The sequence below is a fragment of the Balaenoptera borealis genome, assembly GCF_965194805.1.
Source record: "Balaenoptera borealis genome assembly, chromosome: 13".
Taxonomy (NCBI): Eukaryota; Metazoa; Chordata; class Mammalia; order Artiodactyla; family Balaenopteridae; genus Balaenoptera; species Balaenoptera borealis.
In genome coordinates, this window is record NC_138870.1 from 96,292,860 (window position 1) to 96,319,792 (window position 26,933).

A 26,933-nucleotide genomic window follows, 5' to 3' on the forward strand; every position below is an offset into this window, starting at 1 on the left:
TCTGGTATAGCCAACTGGAGGAAGAGAGGCCACTGGAGGAGAACCGGGGCCCCCCGTGCCCCCCCCACCCCCGGGCCAACAGTGAGACCTACTGCCCAACACGTGAGTGAGGCCCTCATGGATCTGACAGCCTAGCTGATCTCCCTGCTGAGCAGGGCTGCTGGAGTGAGCCCAGAGAAACCAGATGAAGAGCCACCCAGCCCTCCTACAGCACCGCAGAAAGAATAAACCATTGTTGTCTAAGTTGAGGGTGGCCTGTCACACAGCACAGGCTAACTGAAGCCCAGGGCAGGGAAGGGACTCACCCACGGTCCCACAGTGAGGCAGAGACCAGGTCCGACTATGACCAGGTTTCCCGGCTGCCCCCTAGAGCCCTTCCCACCGCGGTGTCCTGCAGCCAAGTTAATCAGCCCAGCCTGGTGGGGGTGGGTATGTGGGGTGTAAACCAAGCAGGCTCTTCCCACTTCTCCCTGAGTCATAAAGGGTTGGCTGACGTCCACACAGGCTTCCCCTGCCCAGCATCACTTAGGAAGAAGGTATGGTTCATCCCATTCTAAAGATAGTGAAACTGAGACCAAGAGCTGATGGGCAACTTGCTGACAGCCACACAGCTTGTTAACAGCAAAGCTCTGACTCAAACCCACTCAAACCTCTTAGGGCCACTTAGGATCCTTCCCACTGGCTCCCAGGAAGGAGACCAGCAGGTGATAAAGTTCCCTCCAAGGGTCAGTCTCTCAGACAGGAGCACAGACACATACACAATACACACAAACCTACCACACACACACACAAACACATACCATACACACACACAATACACACATATGTACCACACACAGACACGCATCATGTTGGTCTCTCTCTCTCTCTCTCTCCCTGTTTCCCTCTGTCTCTTCTTCCCAACCCTCCATCTTCAACCAGCCTACCCCTAATGGACCATATACTTTATTAAAAATATGTAGTTACAAACTCCACTGTCAACCTGGGCTGGGCCTGCAGGCCCAGAGGGACCACAGGGAGGGATGGCCCTTATCCTGCTCCTTGAGGTCCCACTTCTGCACCCAAACCCAGCACCATCCAGGGGCCAAGAGAGCTGGCTCCGCGGGTCTCAAGGGACCAGCCAGCTGCGCAGGGGAAGGTTGGGCTTGATGGGTGCGGAGTGGGAGGGGTGCACAGGGAGGGGCTGCACCTCCTCATCCTGCAGGTACAAATGGCAGAAGGTGGATGTGGTGCCTCCATCTCTCCATTTATAGATATTTACAAAAGAAAGTCATGAGCAACAGACCACAGTCATGCAAAAGAAACGCACACCCCTCCCACCCCCTCAAACTAACCACCGGCCCCCCCCGGAACCCCAAGATGCCCACCCCCCGACAGTCCAGCCGCCTTTCCCAAGGTTCTGAGAGCAAAGGGGGAATGTCCTTGAAGGGTCGGTGGGGAAAGGGTGGTGGGTCTGGGGTTCCTGAGCCGCCAGTGGGTAGGTGCTGGAGAACCCAGGCTGACCAGACCGAGGGTATCCTGGCCCTTTCCCAGGCCTGGGTTCTGGAGTCAGTAGGAAGGGGTCTCCCGGTCTCTGAAGCCCCCAGCTCTCTCCAGAAGGTCCGTGGAGCCAGGGTGAGCCACTCTGTCCTGAGTGCGGTGGAGGTGTCCTGGCAGCGCGCCCCCGGAAGAGGCTCTGGTGGGAAGCGAGAGGGCGGGCCTGGAGGTCAGATGGCGGACTCCCTGCGGTAGGAGATGTTGTCCAGCGGGAGGGTGGCTTGCATGCGCTCCAGATCCAGGTGGCTGCCAAACTCCAGCATCCGGATGATGCCCGCCTCCTCCTTGGAGCCTGCCTCCAGGCCCAGGCCCGCGGCCACGGCGGCAGCGGCCGCGGCCTCCTCCTCCATCTCCTCTTCCTCCTGGCTCATGAGGGCCAGCTCGTTCTCGTAGCAGAAGGCACTGGGCGGGGGCGGCGGAGCGGGCAGCACGGTGATCTTGCTCTCCTGCAGCTCCCGGGCGGAGCAGCAGGGCGTGCCGGCCACCTCGTAGGTCTTGTGGAAGCGCGAGTAGTCCACCTTGTAGTGGCTCTTCTCCTCAAAGACCACGGGCTCGAAGCGGTGGCCCCATAGGATCTCGCTGGCCAGGTAGGAGCTGCGGGCCTGGGTGGTCATGGCAGTGGCCTCCACCATGCCCTCCAGGATGACCACGATCTCAAAGTCCTCCGACTCCAGCTCCTCCTTGCCCATGCCGTAGAGCGGGCTGTCCTCGTCGATCTCGTGGACGATGATGATGGGCGACACCAGGAAGATGCGGTCCAGGCCGATGTCGTAGCCCACGTTGAGGTCCCGCTGGTCCAGCGGCAGGTACTCGCCCTCCTGGGTCATGTAGGGCTTGATGAGCTGGGCCCGCACGTGGGCCTCCACGATGTGGCTCTTGCGCAGGTTGCCCACGCGCCACATCAGGCAGAGCTTGCCGTCGCGCACCGAGATGACCGCGTGGTGGCTGAACAGCAGCGTCTGCGCCCGCTTCTTGGGCCGCGCCATCTTGGCCATGATGGTGCCAATCATGAAGGAGTCGATGACGCAGCCCACGATGGACTGGACCACCACGGCGATGACCGCCAGCGGGCACTCCTCCGTCACGCAGCGGAACCCGTAGCCGATGGTCGTCTGCGTCTCCACTGAGAACAGGAAGGCACCCAGGAAGCCGTTCACGTGCATGATGCAGGGCTTGGGGGCCGCCGGGGCCGCCCCGCCGCCTCCCACCACCGGGGCCCCCGCCGCGGCCCCCGCCGGGCCGGCCTCCAGGTCACCGTGGAAGAAGGCGATGCACCAGAAGAGGAGGCCAAAAAAGAGCCAGGAGACAAGGAAGGCCGCGGAAAAGATCATCAGCATGTAGCGCCAGCGTGTGTCCACGCAGGTGGTGAAGATGTCCGCCATGTAGCGCTGCGACTTGTTGCTCAGGTTGGCGAAGTAGACGTTGCATTGGCCGTTCTTCTTGACGAAGCGGTTGCGGCGTTTCCGCCGGGGCACGTGGGCCTGCCCGTTGCGGCTGTGCCCGTGCATGTCCTGAAGCCGGCGTGGTCACCTGGGAAGACGCAGGGCCTGCGGGGGAGAAGCAGACACGTGAGACGCTGGGGAGCGAGTGGCTGCCGTGGGAGCGGCTCGCCAAGGGCCCCGGGAGCCCAGGTTCCAGGGCTGCAGGGAACCCACCCAGTGATGCTCAGAAAGGGCAGAGCCTGGACTGGGACCCAAGGCTTCCTCCACCACGTGGGCAGAATGTTAAGGTGGTTCTGACGACAGGGGGGGAGTGCCTCCGTGGCTGGCCCAGCTCCGGGATCGGGGTCTGCCAGACCAGAAGCTGAGGCCGCCGGGATCCAGGTCCGAGTCCCAGCCCCTCACGCTGCCCCTCCTCCCCCACCAAAACCTCCTGTGCCTGCTCTTCCGGGGGCTTCCTGATGCCCATCTCGGCACCACCCTCCCACCGTTTGTCCCACGTGCCCTGAGCAGAGGGAGTTGTGAATGCTCTGGGCCCCGCTCACCTCCCTGGGTTCAGCCTCTGCCCTTCTGGGTCTCTCGGGGGCCGGACATTCTCCTGCGCGGTCCAGTTCGGCAGCCACTGGCCACCTGTGGCTCTTACATTTAATTAAAATTAAATAAAACGTTAGCTTCAGTTCCCCGGCTGCACTCGCCACATTTCAAGGGCTCCGTAGCCACATGTGGCTAATGGCCACCATACTGGACAGAGCAGATACAGGACATTTCCATCACTGCAGAAATTTCTACTGGGCAGCGCTGGTACCCACAGCCCAACGTCAGTTCCTGTCCTGTCCCCAAACTTGTTGGGAGCAGTGGTGGGTGAAGACTCCAATGTGGTGGTCAGGACGGAGGTAAGGGGAGCCCTGATTTTTGGCTCCCGTGTAGGCATCCCTATTTTCATATCATAGGTGAGGAAACGGGGGCTCAGAGAGGGAAACCGGCCTGTCTAAGGCCACACAGCTGGTAAGTGGGTCCAAGTCCAGGCGTGTCTAACTCTTCCGTCCCCAGGTGCTGTCAGTACTGCTGAGTTCGCGGTGTGAAGACCTGGGGTGGCGGAGGCAGACACACCACTACCTAGCTATGTAAATTCAGGCAACTCATTTCACCTCTCTGAGCCTCAGTTTCCTCAGTTGTAAAACGGGGATCAAAACCCTACCTCACAGGACCCGAGGAGACAGTAGGCGCTCAGTTAAAGCCAGTTGCCCTCTTGCCTTCTTTCCCGCTTCCTAGAGCAGGAGGAAGCTGGTGAGAGGCAGGATTTGCCTGTCAGCATCCCCAGCTGTTTCGGTGGAGGCGGCCTCTCACCCTCCCGGGTGGCGGGCGTGCCAGTTGGGCCCAAGGAGGGCAGGCCTTCCCCTCACCCTCCCCTCCACTGGGGCCCCAGGAGAGAGATGGTGCCGCCCAGGGCCCCGGCGGATGGTAGGGCCGGGGCTGGGCCCGGGCCCGGGTTCCTAGTAACGTTTTGGCCCAGAATTATATAAGGCTGGAAGTTTCCATTTTCTGTTCTATTCTTCTTCCTGATCTAATTGTGCATCTGTGGCAATGTTTATACACTTCCCCGGTTCAGGACAACTTGGTTGCCGCAGCAACCGGTGCGCGCCAACGCTGTAATTTAGAGATCAACAGCTTCAGAGCCTGCCTCTTCCCGGGAGAAACCCCCTCTCTCAGCCCAGGGAGAGTGAGCCCTGCCCCCATCTCCTCCCCTGCGGTCACCCCACCCTGACTCTGGGTTCTCCTCCCTTCCCCCCTTAAAAGGAGCTCCCTGGATCCCACAGTCCTGGATTGAAGTCGCAGATCCACCATGTAACTTGGGCAAGTTACGTGACTGCTCTGCACCTCAGTTTCCTCATCTGGAAAATGGGCCCAGTGAGACCCATCAGTCTAAAGACCTAACAGGTAATGTGGGTGTGCAGGGCTGGCCCTTAAGAGGTCATGATTTTAACTGGGCATCCCAGACCCTCTCTGCTACCTCCCCTAGAGTCCCAACAGCCAGGGCTCCAGGTGGGTAGCCCTGAGGGCACCGGGGGCCAGGGGCACCTTCTAGGCTATAAATGGCTTTCAGGGAGGTCTTCCTTCGCTAAATACATCCCTCTCTGCTTTGTCTCACCATCTCGAATGCATCCATTAGCACCACGGAAAGAACCAGAACCCGTAGGAAGGGTTTCAGGATCACTGATTTCAAGACCCTCATTTTACATCTGAGGCCAAGGAAGCTCAGAGCTGAAATGAACTTGCTAAGGGTCCCAGAGCAGGTGTGCCAGCCCTGAGCAATCACCTCACTTCCACGCCTGGAAGGTCAAGGAGGTGCTCCTGGGAAAAGGAGCTTCCTCTCCGGAGGGGGTTGGGGTAGGACTTCGGGTTAGGGAAGAGAGGGCACCAGCCCAGCCCTGGCAGGCCCTGGACCCACCAGCCTCAGGTTTGCAGGATAGAGGCAGAGGGGACAGAGTGTAGCAACCTGGGCCTTTGGTGGATGAGGACGGTGAGGCCCAGAGAGGGTAAGGGCCCTGTCCAAGGCCAAACAGGAGCCCAGGGTGCTGCGGGGCCCTCGATCTCTGCCCAAAGGAACTGGTCCTGACCTTGGGGGTTCATCTGGTGCTGCAGGAGAGAGTTCTTCACGGGGCTCCCCTCACCAGCACTGCCCACTGTTTCCCATCCCTGAGTGGAAGTGACAGGAGGCTCAGCCAAGCCCCAGGACGAGACTCTGTACGTCCCTAACCCCTACACTCGCACCTTCCACTTCAACACTGCCCCCAGCCCCTGCCCTTCCGTCACCCCAGTTCCCCCTCCCCAGCACCCACATGTAGCCCGGGGGGGGGCACAGCTCATCTCCCGGCCCCACGCCTCCTCTCCCGGTCACAGCAACCGTTCCCCGAGCCCCTGCCCTGGGCCAGGCCCGGGGCCACCACCTCTGTGCCCGCTAGCTCGGGCGGTGCTCAGAAACGTCCACTCCTGGGCCTTTGGGAAAGCTGCCCGCCAGCACAGGTGCTGCCACCAGGTCCAACACCCTCCACCACGGGCAGCCCGTGTGTGGGGCGTCCCCCTGAAGACCCTGGGCTGGTGAGGGCCCAGCCCCTCGTCCTCAGTGACCTGCCCAGATACACCACCACTCCATCCATCACCACAGCCCCTGCAGGAGCGGGAGGCTCAGCTGCCGGCACCACACGAGGATGACCACAAAGTGAGGAGTACGGAGCTCGGCGCGCGCTCGCGGGTCACAACCGCCAGGAGACGGCCAGCTTTTCTGTCCCTTGTTTGTCACACGGGGCTTCCTGGCGAAGGCACAAGGACCCAAGGGAAAAGTGTGAAAGAGAAAGGGACACAGATCATGGGAAAGAGGCGACAGGCATTGATAATTGGGTACCATCCTCCTCCGAATATAGATGTTTTATTAAAAGAGAGAGAAAGAGAGAGCAAGGGTGCCCTAGCTGTTCAGGTGCCTGTACCATGGCTACAATTAAGCATACTTTTCTGGAAAAAGGGAGCTGGTCTAACCCACTTGCACCAAAAGTGCCCTGTGAGCACACACTGAGGAACAGGGTTTCTATGGTGGGGGCCCGGGGGGCCGGGCGCTCTGGCTGCCTTGCTGGGTGACCTGGAACAAGTCCCTCCCCTTCCCAGCCAGGCTCTCCCTCCTTTATTCTAAGAGTGCAGCCTGCAACATCTTTCATGGTGAACGTTCTTTCTTTTTGGGAAATAATGGGGATGGGAGATGCCGGCTGCTTTTTGAAATGTAATGTCTTTTCTTAGCCAAGTGAAGAATCGACAATGCTGTGCAAGTTACCAACTTTTTTTTTTGGTTTTTAATTTTGCTGTGCTGTGAACATCTGGATCCTGGACAACTAGGGAAACTGAGGCTGAGAGCAGGGCTGTGGCACGTGAGTCAGCAGCTGGCGATGGACACCTGAGCCTCAGGGAGAGAGTGAAGGTGACCAGCATGGCTGTCAGCTCACTGGCACCATCTCTATCCTGCTCCTTCCTGAGGAGTCAGGGAGGGCTGGACCCTGCCTGCCAGGGGGTCCGGAGAGGCAGGAGGACCACCCCACACCTGTGTCCTCTTAGGCTTTCCCTATGATATGATGACACCAAATGCCCCCTCCTTGCCCACAGCTCCCTTTGCCGAAAAAAAGCCAATAAAGTGGTGGCAGCCTCAGAGGTTCCTGCAGCCTGGGAAGGCTGTGCAGGCGAATCTCCCCACGAGCACCCCCCGCCACTTGTGGGAGTCACGGTGGCGTCTGCAGGTGCGTCACGCAGGCCCTCTGGCCCCAGACAGCAGCAGCAGCGTGTCCTGAGGCCCAGGCGGGCTGGCCTGGCCGCACTCAGCCCCTAGACAGCGGGAGGGAGGGAGGGGGCAGAAGCCCACACGTAGGGAGTGCTTAGCCCCCTGCAGGCCTTCAAGCACCCCTCTGATGTTGGGTGGGACAGCAGGGGAGGTGGAGGGACTTGCCTGAGGTCACACAGCTCAGAGTGGGGCCCAGCTGAACCCGTCATCCCTCTCGGTGGCCGCCCTCAGAGAGGGAACACTCTGGAAGTGCCAGCTCTATGCCAGGTGCTGTCTGGTCCCCCTTGCTGAAACATCACTACAACTCTTTGTTAATTTAACAAGTATTTATTAAGCACCTACCACAGCAACAAGCAGGGTTATTATTTCTCTTCCCAGCTGAAGAATCACAGGCTGGGGGTGGGGGTGGGGGAGTAGGGCCGGGGATGGGGTCACACAGCAGATGTGGCAAAACTGGGATTCCGACTCAGGTCTGGGCGGGTCCAGATCCTGGCTCACCCTGGTCCCCAGCCTCTGGCCTTCCATTCACCTCCCACGATGCCCTGTTCAACCCGGACCCCCTCATGCCTCTCCCCAGCTCTCCAGCCTCAGCCCGAGCCCCTCTCTTCTCTGAAGCCTCCCGTGGCTGCGCTGCCAGCCGCCAGCCCTGCTTCCTCGCAGCCCCTTGACCCTCACTCGGCTTCTTTTCAACTTTATGAAAATAATGTGCTGGTTAAAGCCTCACATTTGGGGCTTTAACCAACACCTTAGGCTCTCAGGCTCAGCTCTGTCAACCTCCTAGCACGTCCTCTGTGGACCTCGGTTCCCTCACCTGCAAAATGGAGATGACGCTAACGGTACCTACGTCACCTACGTAACAGAAACATCAGCGGAGGGTTCAACAGGGCATTGCAGGCAAGACGCAACGAATGAGACGAGATGAAGGTGATGATGATGATGAAGATGACGATGTAAGAACACTGGCCTGGGAGACCAGGAAACCTGGCTCCAAGTCCTGGCTCCACCACTACCTGCTCCAGCCAGGGGCTCCTTCTTTCCATCTGTAAAATGGGGGACCGTAATTGCTCTCTGGCCAGAGAGCTGGGAAGATGTAATGAAGCAAGAGCCCAGGACAGAGTCTGAAATAAGGCGGGTGATCTGGTGGGTGTTCTTGAGTCTGATGAGCCCCACTCACCCCTGAGTCCCTCTCGGGCCTGAGGGGAGTCTGCCTCTTCTACCAGAGGGCGCACCCACGGGGAAATGGGGGCAGTGCAGGGCCGGGGGGTGGGGGGAAGAGAAGATTTCCCTGGGGGAAGTGGAAGGAGTTAACACCACTGCCCCATTTCCCAGCCTTGTGAGGAGCACAGGGCCTGCCCCCAACCCCAGCTCTGACTGAGGCCTCTCAGGCCTGGACTACCTGCTTTGGCGGGGAGCGTCCTTTCATCTCACACACACGGGGATTTGGAGGAGGGAAAGGACTTAAGGGCAGGCAGCTGTGCTCCTCAAAGAGTAAGAGGCGGCTAAGGATGGATCTAGCCATGGGGGTGTCCCGTCCTGCCCACGGTCCTCTGCAGGCCCCTGTCCTGCTCCTCAGACCCTGGGAGGTCTGATTACCTTCTCTCGATGAATCTCCAGAGCCCAAATCTTCCCCCTCCCAGGGCAGTGGCTCTGACTCTGGAGTCTCTGTACCACTTTCCAACTGTGTGACCTTGGGCAAGTTAGTTAACCTCTCTGGTCCCTGCACGCCTCATCCTTAGGTGGCGCTAAGAGTATTCCTTACCTCATAAGATTATTCTGAGAGGTAAATGGGATAATGCACAGGTGCCCAGCACAGAGTAAGTGGTTGGTCAGTGGTACAAATCACTTCAGAGGCTGAACAGTCCTTCCCTCGATCCCCTCCCCTGGATTTCAGATGTCATGCCCCGGAGCCTACCCTGCACCCATCATGCGGCCCCGTCCAACTTTTCTTCCAACACCAGCACTAGGGAGCAGGTGAGTAAGAGCAGTGGCCTCAGACTCTCACAGAGCTGGGCCGGAAGTGGGCTCAGTCCCGTCTGGCTCCAGCAGGATCCTTGACCTCTAAGCTTCAGTGCCTTCATTTACAAAGGAACACAGTAACGCCTACCTTGCAGGGTGGTGTCGTGAGGACCAGAAGCAGATTGTCAACCATCATAAAAGTGCAGGCCAAACCGTGGGGGCTCAACAGACTCTCTTCCTCCCCCTCACCTTCTTTTGTACCCCGAAATCCCACTGCACGCGTAGCCCCTCCCCCACTGGCCAGCAGTGTGACATTGCGAAATCCACACGGAGCATTCAGTATGCACTTGCTCTGTGCGGGCACTGTTCTGAGTGCTTTACGCTGATCATTTCCTGCCATCCTCATCATGACCTCAGAGGAAGTTTCTGTTTTCATCCCTACTTTATTTATTTAAAAAAATTTTTTGGCTGCACCATGTGGCTTGCAGGATCTTAGATCCCTGACCAGGGATTGAACCTGTGCCCCCTGCTGTGGAATTGCGAGTCCTAACCACTGGACCGCCAGGGAATGCCCCATCCCTACTTTAGAAGTAAGAAAACCAAGGCCCAGAGAGGTTCGGCAACTTGACGAAGGTCACACAGCTTGTAAGTAGTAGAGCCAGGATTTGGAACCAAGCAGTTTGATGCCAGAGCACATTCATTAGACACTCTGCTCTCCTGCCTCAGAGAAACACTGTCGTATCAAAAGTTTCTTCCACTTAGTAAACATTTATCACGCCTGCCCTCCTTTGTGCCAGGTTCTGTCCAGCAGGTCCTACTGGGAAAGGAGAAACTGGGTCATAGGGCAAGTTGGAGCCAGGAACTGGGTCCCTGATTTGAGGTCCAGCCAGAGCCTAGACACACAGGTGACTCTGGGCTCCAGAGGGGCTCTGAGCAGTGTGGGGTAACTGGCTCGTTCCTCCAGCTCTACACCGCACCTCCCAACCACTCAGCCAGCCAGTGAACAGGTTTAGAAAGCAAATTCCCCACAATGTCCAGACGGACCTTCCAGTCATGGCCAAATGGCAGGAGCTGGTGGCTGGAGGACGGAAGGGCCACTGCTCCAACCTGCAGGTATGCCCTGTGCTGCATTGCTGACGCCTGGCCCCTGCCCTGATAGATGGAGGGCTCCCTGCCCCGAAAGGAGCCTCTTCTATTGGCCAGACAGTCCCACCAAAGAGGCCCCCCAGACACCTTTGCCCTCTCCCTACAGGGATTTGAAGGCAAGAGCGGATCCCCGAAGGCTTCTCTTCCAGAACAACCTCTGCTCCCTCGCTGGTGGTGCGATTCAATCCCCCACTGCCTTGCTGTGGCTTCTAGGGACCTGCTCTGCTGCATGCTCACTCCTTATAGGCACTCACTCAGTTACTAGTGCACACTTGCTGCAGGTCAGGCACAGGCTGTGGACTCACGCAACTTATGCATCGGTTGGGGAGAGATGCTATACACATAACAAGCACTTGCACAGGCGGCAGCCACAAGCTGTGGTGAGCTGCTTGAAGGAAAATTATGGTGTGATGTGAGAGAGAAGACAAGGGGCCGTAGTTTGATGGGGGTCCCCGAAGGCCTCTTTGAGAAAATGACATTTAAACTGAGACCTGAGTAGTAGGTGGGAGCCAAGACAATCGGGAGAATTGTGTATCTGTGTGAAAGGGGGGTGTAGAACATTCCAGAAAGAGAATCTGCAGCAAGGCCAGATAGCAGGACTGAAGTGAGCAAGAGGGAGAGTCACCCAGGATGAGGCCCCAGAGGTGAGGGGTGGGCAGGGTTTCAGAATTCATCCTCATTGCTATGGGAAACGGGCAGGTGGTGAGGTTTTGCCTGGTTTGATCTTTTAAACTTTCATGTGACATCTTTAAGACAAATAGGAATAAGCTGTAATATAATAAACCCTTGTGTATTCACCACCAGGCTTCAAAAATAAAACATCCTCCATATGGCCCCAGTGGCACCCCTGCCCTTGTCTGGCCTCAGAGGCCTCTGCTGTCTGATCATGGGGCACACACTGGAATGAGATGTTAGGATGCTTTGTGGGGCACAGTGGAAGCTGGAGGCCAGCGAGAGGGCTACCACTGCTGCCCAGGCGGCTGATGACGGTGGCTTGGAGCTGACAGGGTGGTGGCAGTGTTGCTCAAGAGAAGTAAAGAGACTGGGGACACATTCTGGACAAAGAGCCCCCAGGTGTGGCGATGGGCTGAGTAGGGGGTTGGGAAGAGGGGTGTCAGGAATAGGTAATGGTGAGATGCTGAAAGAGGACCAGTTCCTAGTGTGCAGTGGCCTTGGAATGTCCACGTCGGGAAGTCCACGGCATGTCAGCCCCCGAGATCCGGACAGAGTTAGACTCATTCGATCGTGCACACCTGGATGAGGCTGTAAGTTGTAAGAGTGGATGAGATCGCCCAGGCAGGGATGCTGGATGAGAAGAGAAGAGGGTCTCAGACCCAGCCCCGAGCATCTCCTGCACGCGGAGGAGAACCTGCCTCAGCAGATGGAGGCCAAGGGGCAGAGGGAGAGGAGCAGCAGGACAGCGGGGCCCCTGAAGCTGGGAGAAGAGGGAGTTTTAGCAGAGTAGCCCAGTTGGCCCTGACCAGCCCAGACCACCTAGGCCAGTGGCGCCACCTCCTTTTCCCCATTAGGATGCTCTCTCTCCCTGGCCAAAAAGGGTGAAGACTCCTCATGGGCAGAGGAAAAGGCAAGGTGCTGGGCGGGGTTGGGGGTGGGCAGGGGGCAGGAACAGAGGCGACTTCAGCACAGCCCACAGCTGCCCTCCCCAGCCAGGGGTGGGTGTGATCACTGCCAGCCCCTCCCCCCATTGCCTCATCCTTGGCTTCTCAGCAAACAAGACTCCGGGAGCTAGAGCTGCTGGCCTGGGAAGAGGGTCTCCCAGAGTCTGGGGAGTGGGGGCTGATGCCCCCTCACTCACACAGGATTCCCTGCATTCTCTGCTGGGCTCACAGGCCGAACCTAAGAAGAGGTGTGGGGAGGAGGGGGAGTGGGTCGGGGGGTCAGAGCCAAGTGCCAGGGCTAATTCAGCCAAGGCCATCCCGGGCAGCTTCGGAGAGCCATGGGATTGCCCGTGACACCTGTGTGGGCTCCTGGGCCTGCAGACACTCACGCACTCGAGGAGCCAGGCGCCTGGTTTGCCCAGCCCAGACTGGAAGCAGCCCAAACACGATGGCACACCATGAAGCCAGGAAAAAAGGAGGGGGAGCCCGGCAAGAAGCGGTGTAGGTCTTCAAGATGTGTTTTTAAGTGAAAGAAGGTAACCGTGACGAACACTGAGCACAGTATCTACCATTTGTATAAAAAAGGAGAGAAAAGAAATTTATAGATACACATGTTTGCTTTTCTGTGCTTGTCTATGGATGGAGACCCAGGAAACTGGTGACACTGGCTGCCTCCGGGGAGGGGAAGCAGGTGCCTGGGGGAGGGGTGGGAGGAAGAATTCTCACTGTATTCCCGTTTGTGTCTTTTTAATTTTAGAACCATATGAATGTATTACCTACAAAAAAAAAAAGACACATAGAAAGTTTTAAAACTAGTGTGTACCTATGTGTATTTTCTGAGAAGGGTCATAGCATTCATAAGGTCCTCAAAAGTGACTGTGATCCCAGAAAGCCTGAGAACAAACACTTCACTTTGGTACTGAGCGGCCATGGAAAAATGTCTTAACCTCTCTGAATTGCATCCATAAAAAGGGGAGGAACAACACCCACTTCATAGGCATGTTGCCAAGATGAACAGTGACAGTGGAGGGTAAGGGGTTATCAACTGTAAAACCCTTTGTGAAGGGGATGACTTACCATCACCTCCAGTCCTCTCCGCAGCCCCCTCCAGGGCTCCTCTGAGCCCACGGTCCTCCCAGCAGTTCTGATGGAGGCCGCTGGCTCACCCTTGCCTCCCTCCTCGAGTCCTCCAGGCCTGAGGGCCCCTCTGCAGGTTGCCCCTCTCCCAGCCTCTCTATTCAGAACCCATGCCGTGTCCAGGCTCAGCCTTGACTAAAAATACCACCCGGCCCCAATCGCCCTCCAGAAACAAGCAGATTTGGCTCCTGCTCGTGTCTGCTGAGCGTCTAAGAGGCATCACAAACCCAGCATAGCCAAGATGGAAGGATCGCCCCTCCCCTGCCTTCCCCATCTCCGTCTGCGACCTCCCGGGGGCGCCGCTCAGGCATCACACCTGGGCATCATCCTTCAACCCTCCCCGAACCCAAGAGTCATCATAATGGTAGGATAACTAACATTTAGTGTTTACTCTGGGCCAAGCCCTGGCCACTCCTTTGACCCTCACGACACCCTGGAGGTGGGCACTGTTATTTTCATCCCCACCGGGAGTTCAGGAGCTTCCCCAAGCAGGTGAACCGCAGGAAGGGGACCTGGACGCGGGCCCCACGCCCAGTCCAGCCAGCCTGCAGCGCCCGCCCTGCCGCAAGCCACGTCATTGCCGACAACTGCACGGGGTCCTCCCTGAGCCTCCCTGCCTCCACTCCCCATGCAGTCTGTCTCCACACGGGCTGAGGACCCACGTCACTCCTCAGCGTGGAGCTCTCGGCTTCCCACAGTGCCGTCCTGCCCTTCAGTCTCCCCTCTCCACTCCCACCCCGACCCCTGACCCACGACCACTCGGGCCTTTCTTCTTGTCCCTCTGGGTCTGTACATTGGCTGCCCTTTCTGGATAAAATCCTCCAAGACTCCACTGCTCACACCTTCCTACCATTCAGATCTTGACTCAAAGGCTGCCTCCTCCAAGAGGCCCCCCAGGCATTCTCCGTCTGCATCCTGATCTTCCTCACAGCATTTATCCAATCCAAACTGATTTCACCCACAATCTCCGCAAGTGCCGGGACCTCAGCTCTCTGCTTCACCCCTGAACCCCAGTGCCTGGCACAACGCAGACACTTAATAAACATCCGACGACTAACAAAGAGATGAGATAATTTCAGCCTGTCATAATTCCCGTGAAGGACCTAAGCAAGGGTGATGTGACAGAACGTGACCAGGGAGGAGCTATTTTTGTCACCAGAGTTAGGGAGAACCTCTCAGTGGAGGTGGCCTCTGAGTGGAGACCAGAAGGAGATCTTCTGTGGTGCTGGAGTGGGGCAGGACGTCCAGGGCCGCGGGCCTCGGCCTCACACTCCTACGGAGCACTGGCTTCTCGGCAGGTGTCCCCAGGTGTCCTCCTAGCGGGGCGCCCAGGGTCCTAGGCCCATAAAAGAAGCTCCAAGGACAGGAGGAGGCAGTGCCGGGGCAGGGCCAGCAGGAGAGGGCGCAGCAGGCAGGCCTCGGAAGGGCCAGACAGCGGTAGGAACACTCCTGCTCATCCACAGCCGTGAGGGACTGTCGCTATCAGAATGCCTACTACGCGCAGGCAAAGAGCTACGTGCTCACACATCATCTCTGACCATCTGCCAGCCGGCTCCTGAGGCCAGAGACTCGCAGACTCCATTCATTCATTCATTCATTCATTCATCACCCTAAAAATATGCTGAGCTGGACAGGCAGCTGCTCTCCTGCCTAGTATGTGTCCAACACAGCCCAGTGCCTTCCCTTGGAGGGCACGCCATAAGTCATTGTGGAATGAATGAACACTTATTGAGCACCTGCTGTGTGCTGGGAGAGGAGAAATGAGTAAGACACCACCCTGCTTTGCTGAGCTCCGCATGTAAGTATGTGAGGACGAGGACGGAGGAAAGGATCCTTGCGGCCAGAGGGCTTGGAGAGAAGGTCACCAGAAAGACAGGCGGCAAACAGAGAGCCCAAAGACAAAGCAGGCTGCGCGGGGCAGAGAGCGGGACCTAGGCCCCGGGTGGGGGGGGGGGTTGACCAGGAGGCTCGGGGGGCTGGAGCTAAGTGGGCTGCTGGGCAAAGGAAGGAAGGTCTGAGGACAGAATAGCAGCATCCTGCAATTCTCAGCACTTATATTCTTAGGAACCAAGCACCCTGGAAAAAAGGAATCTGGACACTCAAGCCTCTCTCAGTGTTGCCTCCAGGATTTCTATACAGGGCAGTAAATTTCAGACTTTCTGACCAAGACCCAGAGTAAAAACATATTGTAGGACTTCCCTGGTGGTGCAGTGGTTAAGAATCCGCCTGCCAGTGCAGGGGACATGGGTCCGAGCCCTGGCCTGGGAAGATCCCACATGCCGCGGAGCAACTAAGCCCGTGCACTACAACTACTGAGCCTGCGCTCTAGAGCCTGCGTGCCACAACTACTGAGCCCGCGAGCCACAACTACTGAGCCCACGCACCTAGAGCCCGTGCTCCACGACAAGAGAAGCCACCGCAATGAGAAGCCAGTGCACTGCAACGAAGAGTAACCCCCGCTCACTGCAACCAGGGAAAGCCCGCATACAGCAATGAAGACCCAACGCAGCCAAGAATAAATACATAAATAAATTAATCTATATATTAAAAAAACATATTTTAAATTGCTACTCATCATACGATACAGTCCATATATTTTAAGAGATGAAACAAGAGCATCACAAAATAATACCCTCATTACATACAAGTGCTTGAAATTTTCTTTTTTTTTTTAATTAATTTATTTTATTTTATTTATTTTTGGCTGCATTGGGTCTTCGTTGCTGCATGCGGGCCTTTCTCTAATTGCGGCGAGTGGGGGCTACTCTTCGTTGCGGTGCGCGGGCTTATTGTTGTGGCTTCTCTTGTTGCGGAGCACGGGCTCTAGGTGCACTGGCTTCAGTAGCTGTGGCACGGGGGCTCAGTAGTTGTGGCTCGCGGGCTCTAGAGCACGGGCTCAGTAGTCGTGGCACATGGGCTTAGTTGCTCCATGGCATGTGGGATCTTCCCGGACCAGGGCTTGAACCCGTGTCTCCTGCAGGAGGATTCTTTTTTTTATTAATTTTATTTTTATGGCTGTGTTGGGTCTTCGTTTCTGCACGAGGGCTTTCTCTAGTTGCGGCGAGCGGGGACCACTCTTCATCGCGGTGCGCGGGCCTCTCACTATCACGGCCTCTCTTGTTGCGGAGCACAGGCTCCAGATGCGCAGGCTCAGTAGTTGTAGCTCACGGGCCCAGCTGCTCCACGGCATGTGGGATCTTCCCGGACCAGGGCTCGAACCCGTGTCCCCTGCATTAGCAGGCAGATTCTCAACCACTGCGCCACCAGGGAAGCCCTGCAGGAGGATTCTTAACCACTGCGTCACCACGGAAGCCTGAAATTTTCTTTTTTATTTCATTAAAAAAAAAAAAAAAAAAAGCATAAGTAGTGGACTCAACTAACTCAATTTCACAACCACTAATGGGTCAGGACCTGCATGCAATTTGAAAAGCACTGACCTTCGGGGTGCTTAGGAGCTGTGAATGGGTTGAGATGGGATCTAGGGCTTATCTTGAAGCTGCAACTGACCATTCTCGGATCATGGGCTTTGGGGGCACACACTGTGCAGAGAGTTGTTGGAAGTCAAGGGGGAATATTTGGAACAGTCTGTTAGACCCTTAGGGTCACAGGACCTCTGCACTGCGGTCCAAACAACAGGGACTCCGGGTTCTGGGTCCAATCCCTTCCCTGGCCCTGTATTAGAACCCGCTGCTATCCCCCTAACAGATGCCATTCAGCAGCTGATTGCCCACCTCCCATGACAGGGAGCTCACCCCCTCCTCAGGCAGCTCCCTAGAGTGTGGGGAGTGAGGCTCTGCCATGCCATGAATGCAGCTGGTGACTGTAAGTCCTTCCCATGGCTGCCTGTCTGTTCTCTCTGTCCCCTGGCCTGTCATCTCAGGGACCCGGGCCAGCTCCAGCACGAGGCCATGGCCTGCTCTCTGCCCCACTTGGTTCCCTCTCCTCCCTGTGGCCCAGCTCCTGCCCCATGTCTAGGGGGTGGCCCTGGAGCCCAGCCAGAGAGAGGCTCTTTCCAAGGTCAGGTGGCCTCAGGATCTGCAGCTGCACAGCCTGGCGCTGGTGCTCAGCCAGGCCTGCCCCCACCCAAGCAGGTCTGGAGGGCTCAGCATGGAGGTCAGGTGCTGACACTCAACACAGCCAGAGGAGAAGTGTCTGAAGGTGATGACCGGGGACCTGGAAGTCTGCCAAGAGTGGCCACTGAGGGGTCAGGACACACAGAAGCTCATGTCTACAACAGGCCATGTTATACTCCCAGGCTCAAGAGATCTTCCCAGCAACCCGCAGATGCAGAGGCACAAGCTCACCCTAAGGGTCAGGGGATGGAGGCTCAGAGAGGTGAAAAGGCTGCCTAAGGTCACACAGCCAACTCAGGGGTGGAGTTGGACTTGAACCCAGATATTCTATTTCTCATCCACAGGCCTCAGCAGGGACTACTGAGGCCAGAGGAAAGAAGCCTTGGGGGAGCAGGGGAAAGCTGCCCTCCCTCTGGTAGGGGAACAGGCTAGATTCCTCAGGCCCCAGAGTGCAGAGCCAAGGCCAAAGTGGGAGGCAGGTATCAATTAGCAGAACCTTCTAGACACGAGTGAGCTGCCCTGGGAGATGGTGAGCTCCCCCTCAAAAGGGTGTGAGGGGCTCTGATGCCCATGTGTCAGAGTGACTGCAGCCCCTCTGCCCCTGGTTCATGTCACCCACAGCCAGGGCCCCTCTAGCTCTGTGCCTGCCACCTCCCCTGTATGGCCTCATGGAGTTCTCCCATTGCTGACCCCTATTCCATCTGTCCCTAGGCTGAGTGGCACCTTAACTCTTCGGGGGGGGGGTGCGGCGGGCTAGACTTCTCAGGCCTACAATGGGAGAGGGGAGGCTCCTTCAGGGAGTTTGGGGTGGGGGTCGGAGAGGAGCTGTAGGGTGGTGGTGGGGAAAAGACTTCGCTGGGGTGTCCCAGAGGCCAGTAAAACTTGGTGCCAATTCTGCCACCAAGGCGAGGTTGGGCAAACTCCCTTCCCCAGGCCTCAATCTCCCCATCAGTAAAATGGGATCAGCCCCTCACTGTGCATGTACCCCCTCCTCCCCAGCCTAGCTAAGGTCCCCTCCCATCCTTGCTGCCCAGGTGGAGCTGGGATGGGCTCCGAGAACAGGTGGGGCAGCAAAAGGAAGAAGCCAGGCACTTCCCCCACCATCACCACAGGTAGCCCCTGTTTCACAGAGGAGCAAAGCGAGGTTCCCAGGGGGACGGTGACCTGGTTAATGTCACTTGGGACAAGTGAGTGATCCAATCCCAGGCCTGCCTTCCTCGCTCAGCTGCCCCCACTGTGACAAGGGGCTGCTGCCCTTGCCCCTCTCTCCAACCTAGGGGTTTTCCCAGGAGATCAGCTCATCCCCTGCATAGATACAAGGAGTGTCTGAGGGAGACAGAGGTGTCGGCAGCCCTGGGAGAGGGGAGGCAAAGGAATCAGAAGGAGGCCTGAGCTCTGGTCCAGCCCCAGCTCTGTCACCATCACTGTGTGACCTTGGGCAAATCACTGTGGTCTCTGGGCTCCATTGCTCCATCTCCCAGCAGAGTGCTAGAGAAAAAGCAGACACAGGAGCAGACCAGCACTGCAGGGTAAAGGTGGGGAGAGTGGCCTCCTTCATCCGAGACCAGGGGCTGTTTCTGCACAGCTGCACCTACGCCCCACCGCATCTCCCCCCTGCCCTTCTGAAGCCCCCCCCACCCCCCACCCAGGCCCACCCAAGCAGGCCTAGACCCAAGCTGCCGGCTGATAGGTCACCATGGCAACGCCAACTCCCTACACAGCACCAGCTGGGGTCTGGACCACCAAGGACCACCTTCCTTGGTAGCCCCTCTCCTTGAGCTGCCAACGCTCCTCATGGGCACCTCCCCCTGCTTATAGGCCAGATGTTCCGGCATCTGGCAGTAGGGCTGGTCAACGACTGACCAGGTAGCCACAGGCAGGAGTGGGGGAACTGGCGCAGGGAGAGGAAGGGGAGCCGCAGGCTGGACGGGATGCACCCTCCCTCCCTCAGAGGCCAAATGGAGGGTCGCAGAATGGCTAGAACTGGGACTGGGTGCATTCCCAGCGGGACAAACAACATGTGGCTCTTTCTACCCGTTGGACCTGGGGCAAACTCTTGCTTCTCATTGAGCCTCAGTTTTCTCACCTGAAAAGTGGGAGTGATGGCCTTCAGAGGGTGGCGGGGAGGTTTAAGTGAGACCATGAATATAAAGTCCAGCGTAGAGCCTGGTACATTGGACCTTGTCCCCTTCCTGCAGCTGGACCTCTGGGAAAACCTTTGTCACCCCAGCGGCCAAGCAATAGCATCATCTATCCGAGCAGTTCGCGTGTATGAGATGTGAGTGAGTGGATGTGAGTGTGTGCAAGTGTGTGAGAGAAAGCGTGTGTGATAGTGGGCCAGAGAGTGTGCGAGTTGGAGGGGGTGTGTGTGTTGGGAGGAGGTGAGGCAGGGGGATGCATGGGCCGGGGGCCACGGGGGCTGCACCCCAGCATTCCTCCCACCCATTTGCCTGGCCCGTGTGTCCTGAAAATGAACAGGGGTCTTAGAACCAGGTGAAACCAAACCCATCAGTTCAAATTGAGTCCAGTCACTTTCCATTTGTGTCCAGCTGGTCCCTCCCCCTCGCTGAACCTCAGTTTCCCCTTCTGTGAACAGAGGGACCCACCGATGCCCCAAGTCAGGTCCAACACAGGGACCAGACGGCGGGCCGCAGGGGCAGAACTGGCCCCGGCCTTTGGGAATGGGGGGCTGAGACCCGGAGCAAACTGGAGCGTGAGCTCCCCTGTCCCCCCCCGGCTGCACCCCACCCACCACCCCGTCAGGCCCGTGTGCGCGCCTGCAGGAGCGCGCGTGTGTGACTCAAGGTCTATTCATAGCTGAGCTCCACCAGCTGCAGCGTCACAAGCAGAGGGGCCTCAGCCCATATTATTATTTCAATTACCATCTGAATTAAAAGTTTGAGCAGCGATCAGCCCACGTAGCGAGGAGAAGAGGGAGCAGGAGAAAAATAAGGATGAAAAGGAGAAGAAGGGCTGTGCTCGGAGATCCCCCCACACCCCAAGGAGGACTGAGTCGCTGAGGAGGCTTAAAGGTTATGCCAACCCCCAGGATTCCTGCCCGCCCTTCTCCCAGGGCCCAGGGTCCTCATGGGAATGGGAGGAGCACTTTGAGAGACAGCCCAACGGCAGCTACTTTGTAGAAATAGATCATTTAGTCCAGATTCTTGACCACGCGGATGGGCGTACTAAGCTCAGAGAGGGTGAGGAACTGACCTAAGGTCACACAGGGAGCCACACCCAAGGCTGCTGGCTCCAAGACCCTCTCTTGCCAGACAGGTCCCATCTACAGTTTCTCCTGACCTCACAGGCTGTATGACACTGACATCTGTGGATGGTCCTGGGGCAGGACCAGGGAGGACAGAGGCGCACATGCTATCCCTGCTGGCTTCTCTTCCTGCTCCCTTCTCCCTGTTCACAAGGCTGGCTCCCTTACCCACGGCCCTAGCTTAGAGCCAGCACTCTCAGCCCTCTGCCAAACCACCCAGCAGTCTGCAACCCCAGTCCCAGACCTCACTCCACCATCAGCCCAAAGGCCCCTCCTTGCCCACTGGTGCAGGGGACAGAGCCCTGGCTCATATCTAACTCTCTAGTCAGCGTTGGGCAGGCCATTCTCTGTCTCTGAGCCTCAGTCGTCCCCTTTGTAAAATGAGTTCTCCCCTTGGGCGCATGTCTATTTCTATGTCTTCAGAACAGAGCCCCCATGGGATCTCTGAGGGGGTGTCATGCTGTGGGGCGACGCACCACCTCCTGCCAAGCCCCAGCCCAGGGGAGGGACGACGTTTTCCACTCTTTCCTCAAGGAAGTCCCAGGGACAGCCCCAGAGAATCAGACTGGCCCGGACTCAGACCCAGGCTCCTCCACTTCCCTGCTGTGCGACCTTGGACAAATCACAGAGACTCTCTGAGCCGTGGCCCCCCCATCTATAACACGGGGACCTCAATTCGACATTGTGGGGTTGCTGGGAGGGTTAAATGAGAAGGAATTTACAAAAGCTCCTAGTCCAATGCCTGGCACGACGACGTGAGTTTCCTTACTGGGAAGCCGGTAAGTGATGAGTGCTGCTTCCCAGCTCCTCCTGGGGGTTTCAAAGACTCTTGAGATTTTGAAGGTGGGGATGTTATTCAACCTCACCCATAAAGCAGGAGTCACCAGGTCAGATCGCTGGCAGGTACTCAGTTGGTTCTGCTTGAATAGCTCCGGGAATAAGGAGCTCACTATTTCACAAAACATCCACAGATGCACCTCCAGCTCTGGGAATCTTCTAGAAGGGGCCATAATCTTCCATCTTAATCCCAAATCCAGCCTGTCCCTGACTGGGACTGCCTGAAACTGGCTTGAAAATGAGCCTGAAAGAGAGCTCTTCAAATAGACCAAGTGAGGGATGGGAATAATGGCCAGGGACGGTGAGGACGGGGCAGCCAGGGGGCAGGAAGGGAACAGGGAGGGGGCCAAAGTGAGAACTGGGCCCTCAAAGCTCCTGGGTCCTGTCCGGGCTGGCCACAGTCTTCCACAGGAGGTGTGTGTATCTGCCTGTCTCTCTGTCTACTTCCAGGCAGGGCTGGGAGCCAGGAGCCCTGGGTTCAGGGCCCAGCTCTGCTTCTTCCACCCCCAAACCATCAGCGTGACCTTGGCGGGGGGGTCCACTTCCCTCCCTGGGCTTCGGTTTCCACTTTTGTAAAATAAGGGCATCAGACCAGTGATTTAAGTGCCAAGCCTTCTGTCTGAACTGAAACACTCTCCTGCGAATGGCTGCATCGGCCTGCCCCCCCACCTCCAGCCCAGCGTGCCAGGAGCCGTGGGGCCCCTGAGTGCCTGGTTTCATGCCAGAGACCCTGTCTCTTCCCCCATCCCCCTCTTTCGTGTCTAGTACCTCTTTCACATCTAGGGCTTTTGAGGGTTCTATCACCCCATTTTACAGGTGAGGAGATGGAGGCATAAGGAGGTAAAGTCACTTGCTCAAGGTCACAGAGAGCCATTCAAAATTCAGGACTCCTCCTCTGTGCCCAGGAGAGCAGCAGGACTCAAGGGCATCTTTCTTCAGGAGAGTCATCAAGATCTTGAATGGCCAACTGTTCTCGATACAGATGTAGACTCTGCACGGGGTGAGGGTGAGGGGGCTGCCCAAGGTCACACAGCAGAGCAATGACAGATTGGGGTCCTGAACCCAGGCTCCCTGCCTCCCAGGCCTCACCTAGCCAGGGGGACAGCAACATGGCCTGACCTCCTGCCTTGCCCTGGGATCTCCGAGATTAGAGCCCTTGTTCTGCCTCGAGGCCCTGCCTGGCTGCGCCCGGAAGCCCCCAACACCTGGGACTGAGGGGGAAGAGTGAGCAGGAAGACAGGAAAGAAAGTTGAGGGTTGGCCGCTTGCCCCCCAGCCCTCTGTCCCTCCCTCTCCTTCTCTCCTCGTGCAAGGGGAGCGGTGGTGATGTAATGCACTCGGCTTTGGTCCCGATGCCAATCTCAGAAGAGAGACGACAGATTGCGTGAGCCAAATTTGGCATCCTAGGGGGAGAGGCATGAAAAGTGGAGATGTGGAGGAGAGGAGCGAGGAGCCTGGGGAGGTGCAGGAGAAGGCCCCCTGCCCAGTAGACCCCGAAATGCCTCCCTCCTTCAACGCCGGCCCCCACCTCCTCCCTAGCCCACATGGCCTCGGGGCCTCCCCTCCTCACTCTGAGAGGCCGGCCTGGCTGCTGCTGGGACCCTCCAGGCCTGGTGCTGCCAGTCCTGCCCCCCCAGCACACCGCTCCAGCTCCATTTCCCACCGCCGCTAGTCTCCTGGTTACCATGTTGCTGGTTGTCATGTCGCTTACATGTCCTCGTGACTCAGTGGTCCCCGCAGAGGGGCCCCCTCCTCCTCACACCCCCCTCAGCACACGCCCCCGCCTCCCCCAGATCCACATTAAGAACCAGCCCGCCCTGTAAGCCTACACTGTTCCTCCTCCCCTTCCCTCTTAGATCCTAAGCTAAGAAATTTTTTCACGGCATCTCCTAAAGCTACTTTATTCTCTGCTCCGCAAATGTCTGTTAAGAACCTACTATGCTCCAGGCTTGTGTCAGCTGCTTCCAGAGGCCTGACTTAGTCTGTAAACCACTTGGCAACCCAATGAAGTCAGTACCGTCATCCCCACTCTCCAGTTGAAGAAACTGAGGCTCAGAGAGGTCAGGCCAGCTGCCCAAGGTCACCCAGCAGAAATTCAAGGCCAGCTTTGTCTGCTCCCAGTCACCCCAACACTTTTTATGGGAGAGGAGCTTCTCTTTCGAGGGTAACCCAAAGGTTCCTGAGGAATAGCTCCCAAGCCCCAGCTCCCCACCTCTAATTCTGGATACTCCCCTTCTTGGTCAGCCTTATTTCAGGCCATATTCCCCTCTACCCATTAGCTGGTCATCTTTCCAAAGGTAAAACGAGTCCTTACTCCCATGTGTTCAGCGCTTCCCCAGCCTGAACAGCCCTCAGCTCATATGAGCCCAGGCGCCCCCTCCTCCCCTTGGAGGTCAGTGGGACAGGGAATAGTGTCCTCATTCCACAGATATGGAAGTTGAGGGTCAGGGAGGAGAGTGACTTGTCCACCGTGCTGGGTCCTCAGCTAGCTGAGCTGATTTCTAGAAGCCTAAATGGAGGATATACAAGGCCTACTGCCCACTGTGGAAAACCCCAGAAAGAGCCCATCCTCCCAGTGGAGAACAGAGTAGAATATTCTAGGTTCAGCCTTCCAGACTCCCATTTGGCTATGGGTCAGCTCAACGGCCAGCAGCCTTTGCTCCTGCCATGTTGCACCTCAGCCCTTATCCCACTCACCATCTTCGAGGTTTTGTTCCCCTCATCCCAGGCCAAGCCAGGACCACCGTTTGGCTCTCAGGTCCCCCAAATCCTGCCAACAGCTCCAAAAAGCCCCAAAGCCCTGGAGGTCACAAGACTGGATGTGGGGGAGAAGCAGAACAGACATTTTCCACACACACACACACACACACACACACACACACACACACACACACACACACACACACACACGGGTCTGGCTCCTCTCTGGGAGGCCCTTAGGCCTCCCTCCCTCAGCTCCCCGTTCTCTCAACCTGCTTCTTGATATCTTACTTCTCTTGAGGCCCTCACCTGCCAACTCAGCCAGGCCACCCTCCACCTGTCTCTCCCCTCCCCCACCCTCTCCCCATCCCAGAGCTTAGGCTCTGGGGGCAAAAGTGTCATGTAGATTCTGGTCGGGGGACACTGCGCACCGGCACGGTTGCAGGGAAGTTTCCCTACTCCAGGGCTCTCTTTCCCTGGGGTTCTCCGTCTGGGGAGGGAAAAGCTGTCTTGCCTCTCTCCACAGCCTGTTTCCACCACTGTGAAATGTGAACTGCCTTCTTCTCTGGATACCTGTCCACCAACCCTAGGGTCTTGGGGTCCAAAGTAGGTGCTCAAAACATGAGAAGTGGGATTTTGTTGTCAGGGCCATTTGCAAACAGGCTGCAGTTGGGGAGGTAGAAAGGAGACACAAGTCACTTGCCTTGAAACTCCTCCAACCCAGTGTGACAGCTGGGGGTGGGTAGAGGCAGGGAAAGGTCACGGCCGGGGCAGGAGATCAAGGCCCCTTTCACTCACCTCTACCCCCCTTCCTGGCAGAAACCCAGATCTCAACGCTCCCGACGACGGACAGAGGACAGAGCTCACCAGGTCCCGGGGAGTCGCCTGACCGCGCTGAATGCACGCCTGGCCGCGGGAACCCGGGTCAGGGATAAGGTGCTGAGCGGGCGGGGACCGAGCCGCCAGGCCCTGGGACACACAGACACGCACGCGGCCGGACAGACGGACGGACAGCGCCAGCGGCGAGCGCGGGCCCGGCTTACCGCGGGGCGCAGGGTCCGACGAGTCTCCGGGAGGCGGCCAGCGGGCGCTACATCCCAGGCGCAGTCGGGCGGGCGGCGTCCCGGGCGGGGAGAAGGGTGTCCCGGCGCCCCCTCCCCGCGAACTCGGCGGGCCGGCCCCGCCCCCCTCCCCGGCTGCCTGTAGGTCTGTCCGTCGGTCCCCGGGTCTCGCGGCCTCCGGGCCGTCCCGCGCCGCTCCCCGCGGGCCGCCCAACTTTCAGCGCTGCCCCGCGCCGCGCCCTCGGCGCCGCCTCGGCTTCAGCATCGTCGGGCCCCGGGCCGGGGCTCAGAGCGCGGGGGTCCGGGGACCCATGGCGCTGGCGCCCCCCGCCCCCGCCGCAGGCGCCTTCCCTCCGCCGCCCCCACTGTTCTCTCGCTGTCACTCTGCGCTGTCCCCCGCCCTGCGCTCCGCTCCCTGCCCCGCTGCGCTCGCCTCTGGCCCCGAGACCCTCGCGGCCGGCCAGCCCCGGCTCTGCCTCCACCTCCCCCGCCGCGCCCTCGGCTCTCTGTTTCTCCCGGTCTCTCCTGCCCCCTCGGTCTCTCGGTCTCTCCCTGCCGGTCCTTGTCTTCGTCTCCGTCGCCTTCCCAGTCTGTCCCCTGCCTTCCTCTACCCCTGCCCTGTCTCTCCCCTGCGTGTCTCTGTCTCGCTCCGGTCCCTGCCTCTGTCTCTCCCTCCCACTCTCGGTGCGGCCCCCGCGGTCTCGGACCCAGGCCCCCGCCTCTGCCGCGTCCCCGGCTTGCCCGGGAGCCCGAGCTCCCGCCGCCCGCGGCGCGCCGAGAACTCCCAACTCGCGGCACGCCGCCCGGCTTTGCGAGACTTTCGCCCCTCCTCACACGTGACCCGCGCCCCACTGCGGAGGCCGCGCGCCCCCACCCCCAGCCCTGGAGCCCCGGGCGGCCCGCGGGGCCCGGCCCTGCCCCTTCTCCTCAGCCTAGCCAGGCATGACACCCCCTCCCACCCGCCGGCCGCGCGGGCTGAGCACGGGCTGAGCACGGGCTGGGGGCCGCGTGGTCCGCTCCTGCCCGAGATCCTGCCCGGGTTTTCTTCCTCACTCCAGGAGCACTCCTCCCAGAACCCATTCCGAGGGTGCGCTCCCGGGTTTTCTCGCCCCCCAGGGGCAGGTGGAGAGGGTTCCTCCGTGCTGGGAAGGGAGTGGGTGGGAGAGGGTCGGTACTGGGTTCGGTAGCGCCGGGCCACTCCTCTCTATGGTCCCCTTCCCCTCCTGAAGAACGGGCAGTTAAGGACCCTACACACCCCGCTCCGGGAGACGGAGGTGTGGCCCTGTTGGAATGACCCTCACAATCAGCTAGGTAGCACCGCCCCGTTTTACAGACTGGGAGACTGAGTACCAGAAAGGGTCACAGGCTTGCCCAAGGTCACCCAGAGGTGGCAGAGGCGGGTCAAACACCAGTCTCTCTCTGCGTCCCCATTACCCCAAAGTGTCTTTATAAGGGAGGATCGCGCCCTTTTCCTTCTCGCCCTGAGTGCGCTCAGGTCTGGGCCCACACTCTGGACTGCAGGGAGAGGACCCCAGCGCCTCAGCCCCTGGTGAGCCAGCCACTTCCGTGGCCATCCTGGCACCTCACTCCAACCCTCCGAGGACGCAGGAGGTTGGAGGATGCAGGGTAGGAGGATGAGAGAATGCCTGCAGTTAGACAACCAGAAGGACTTACCTGGGAGCCTGGCCATCTCTGACTGGCCCTAGTTAAGAGAGGGAGACTGAGGCATCCCAAAGCTGGATTGAGAATTTATTGAATATAAAATCTTCTCCTGCTCTGCCTTCAAGCTGATCCTCTGCAGTTGCATCAGGCACAGGAACCACAGCACATGAACCACCATGACG

At 58.4% G+C, this 26,933-nt stretch overlaps 1 protein-coding gene across 2 annotated transcripts; it reads right to left on the reverse strand.

Annotated features, from left to right (window-relative positions):
• Window positions 1-929: 929 nt before the first annotated feature.
• KCNJ4 (potassium inwardly rectifying channel subfamily J member 4) lies at window positions 930-25,933 on the reverse strand. Of its 2 annotated transcripts, XM_082351349.1 has the most exons (3): window positions 25,072-25,933; window positions 3,521-3,613; window positions 930-3,083 (listed from the first exon to the last, which is right to left on the reverse strand). In XM_082351349.1, exon 3 carries the CDS (start codon window positions 3,042-3,044, stop codon window positions 1,707-1,709), a length of 1,338 nt encoding a protein of 445 aa, XP_082207475.1. In that variant the 5' UTR covers window positions 3,045-3,083; window positions 3,521-3,613; window positions 25,072-25,933; the 3' UTR covers window positions 930-1,706. The 2 variants fall into 2 exon arrangements, with proteins under 2 accessions (XP_082207475.1, XP_082207474.1); XM_082351348.1 differs by lacking the exon at window positions 3,521-3,613 and having other exon boundaries at window positions 25,072-25,932.
• Between the last annotated feature and the right edge of the window lie 1,000 nt (window positions 25,934-26,933).

Excerpts from the sequence above, each read along its gene's own strand:
- KCNJ4 (XM_082351349.1), bottom strand. The coding sequence starts at position 3,044 with ATGCACGGGCACAGCCGCAACGGGCAGGCCCACGTGCCCCGGCGGAAA.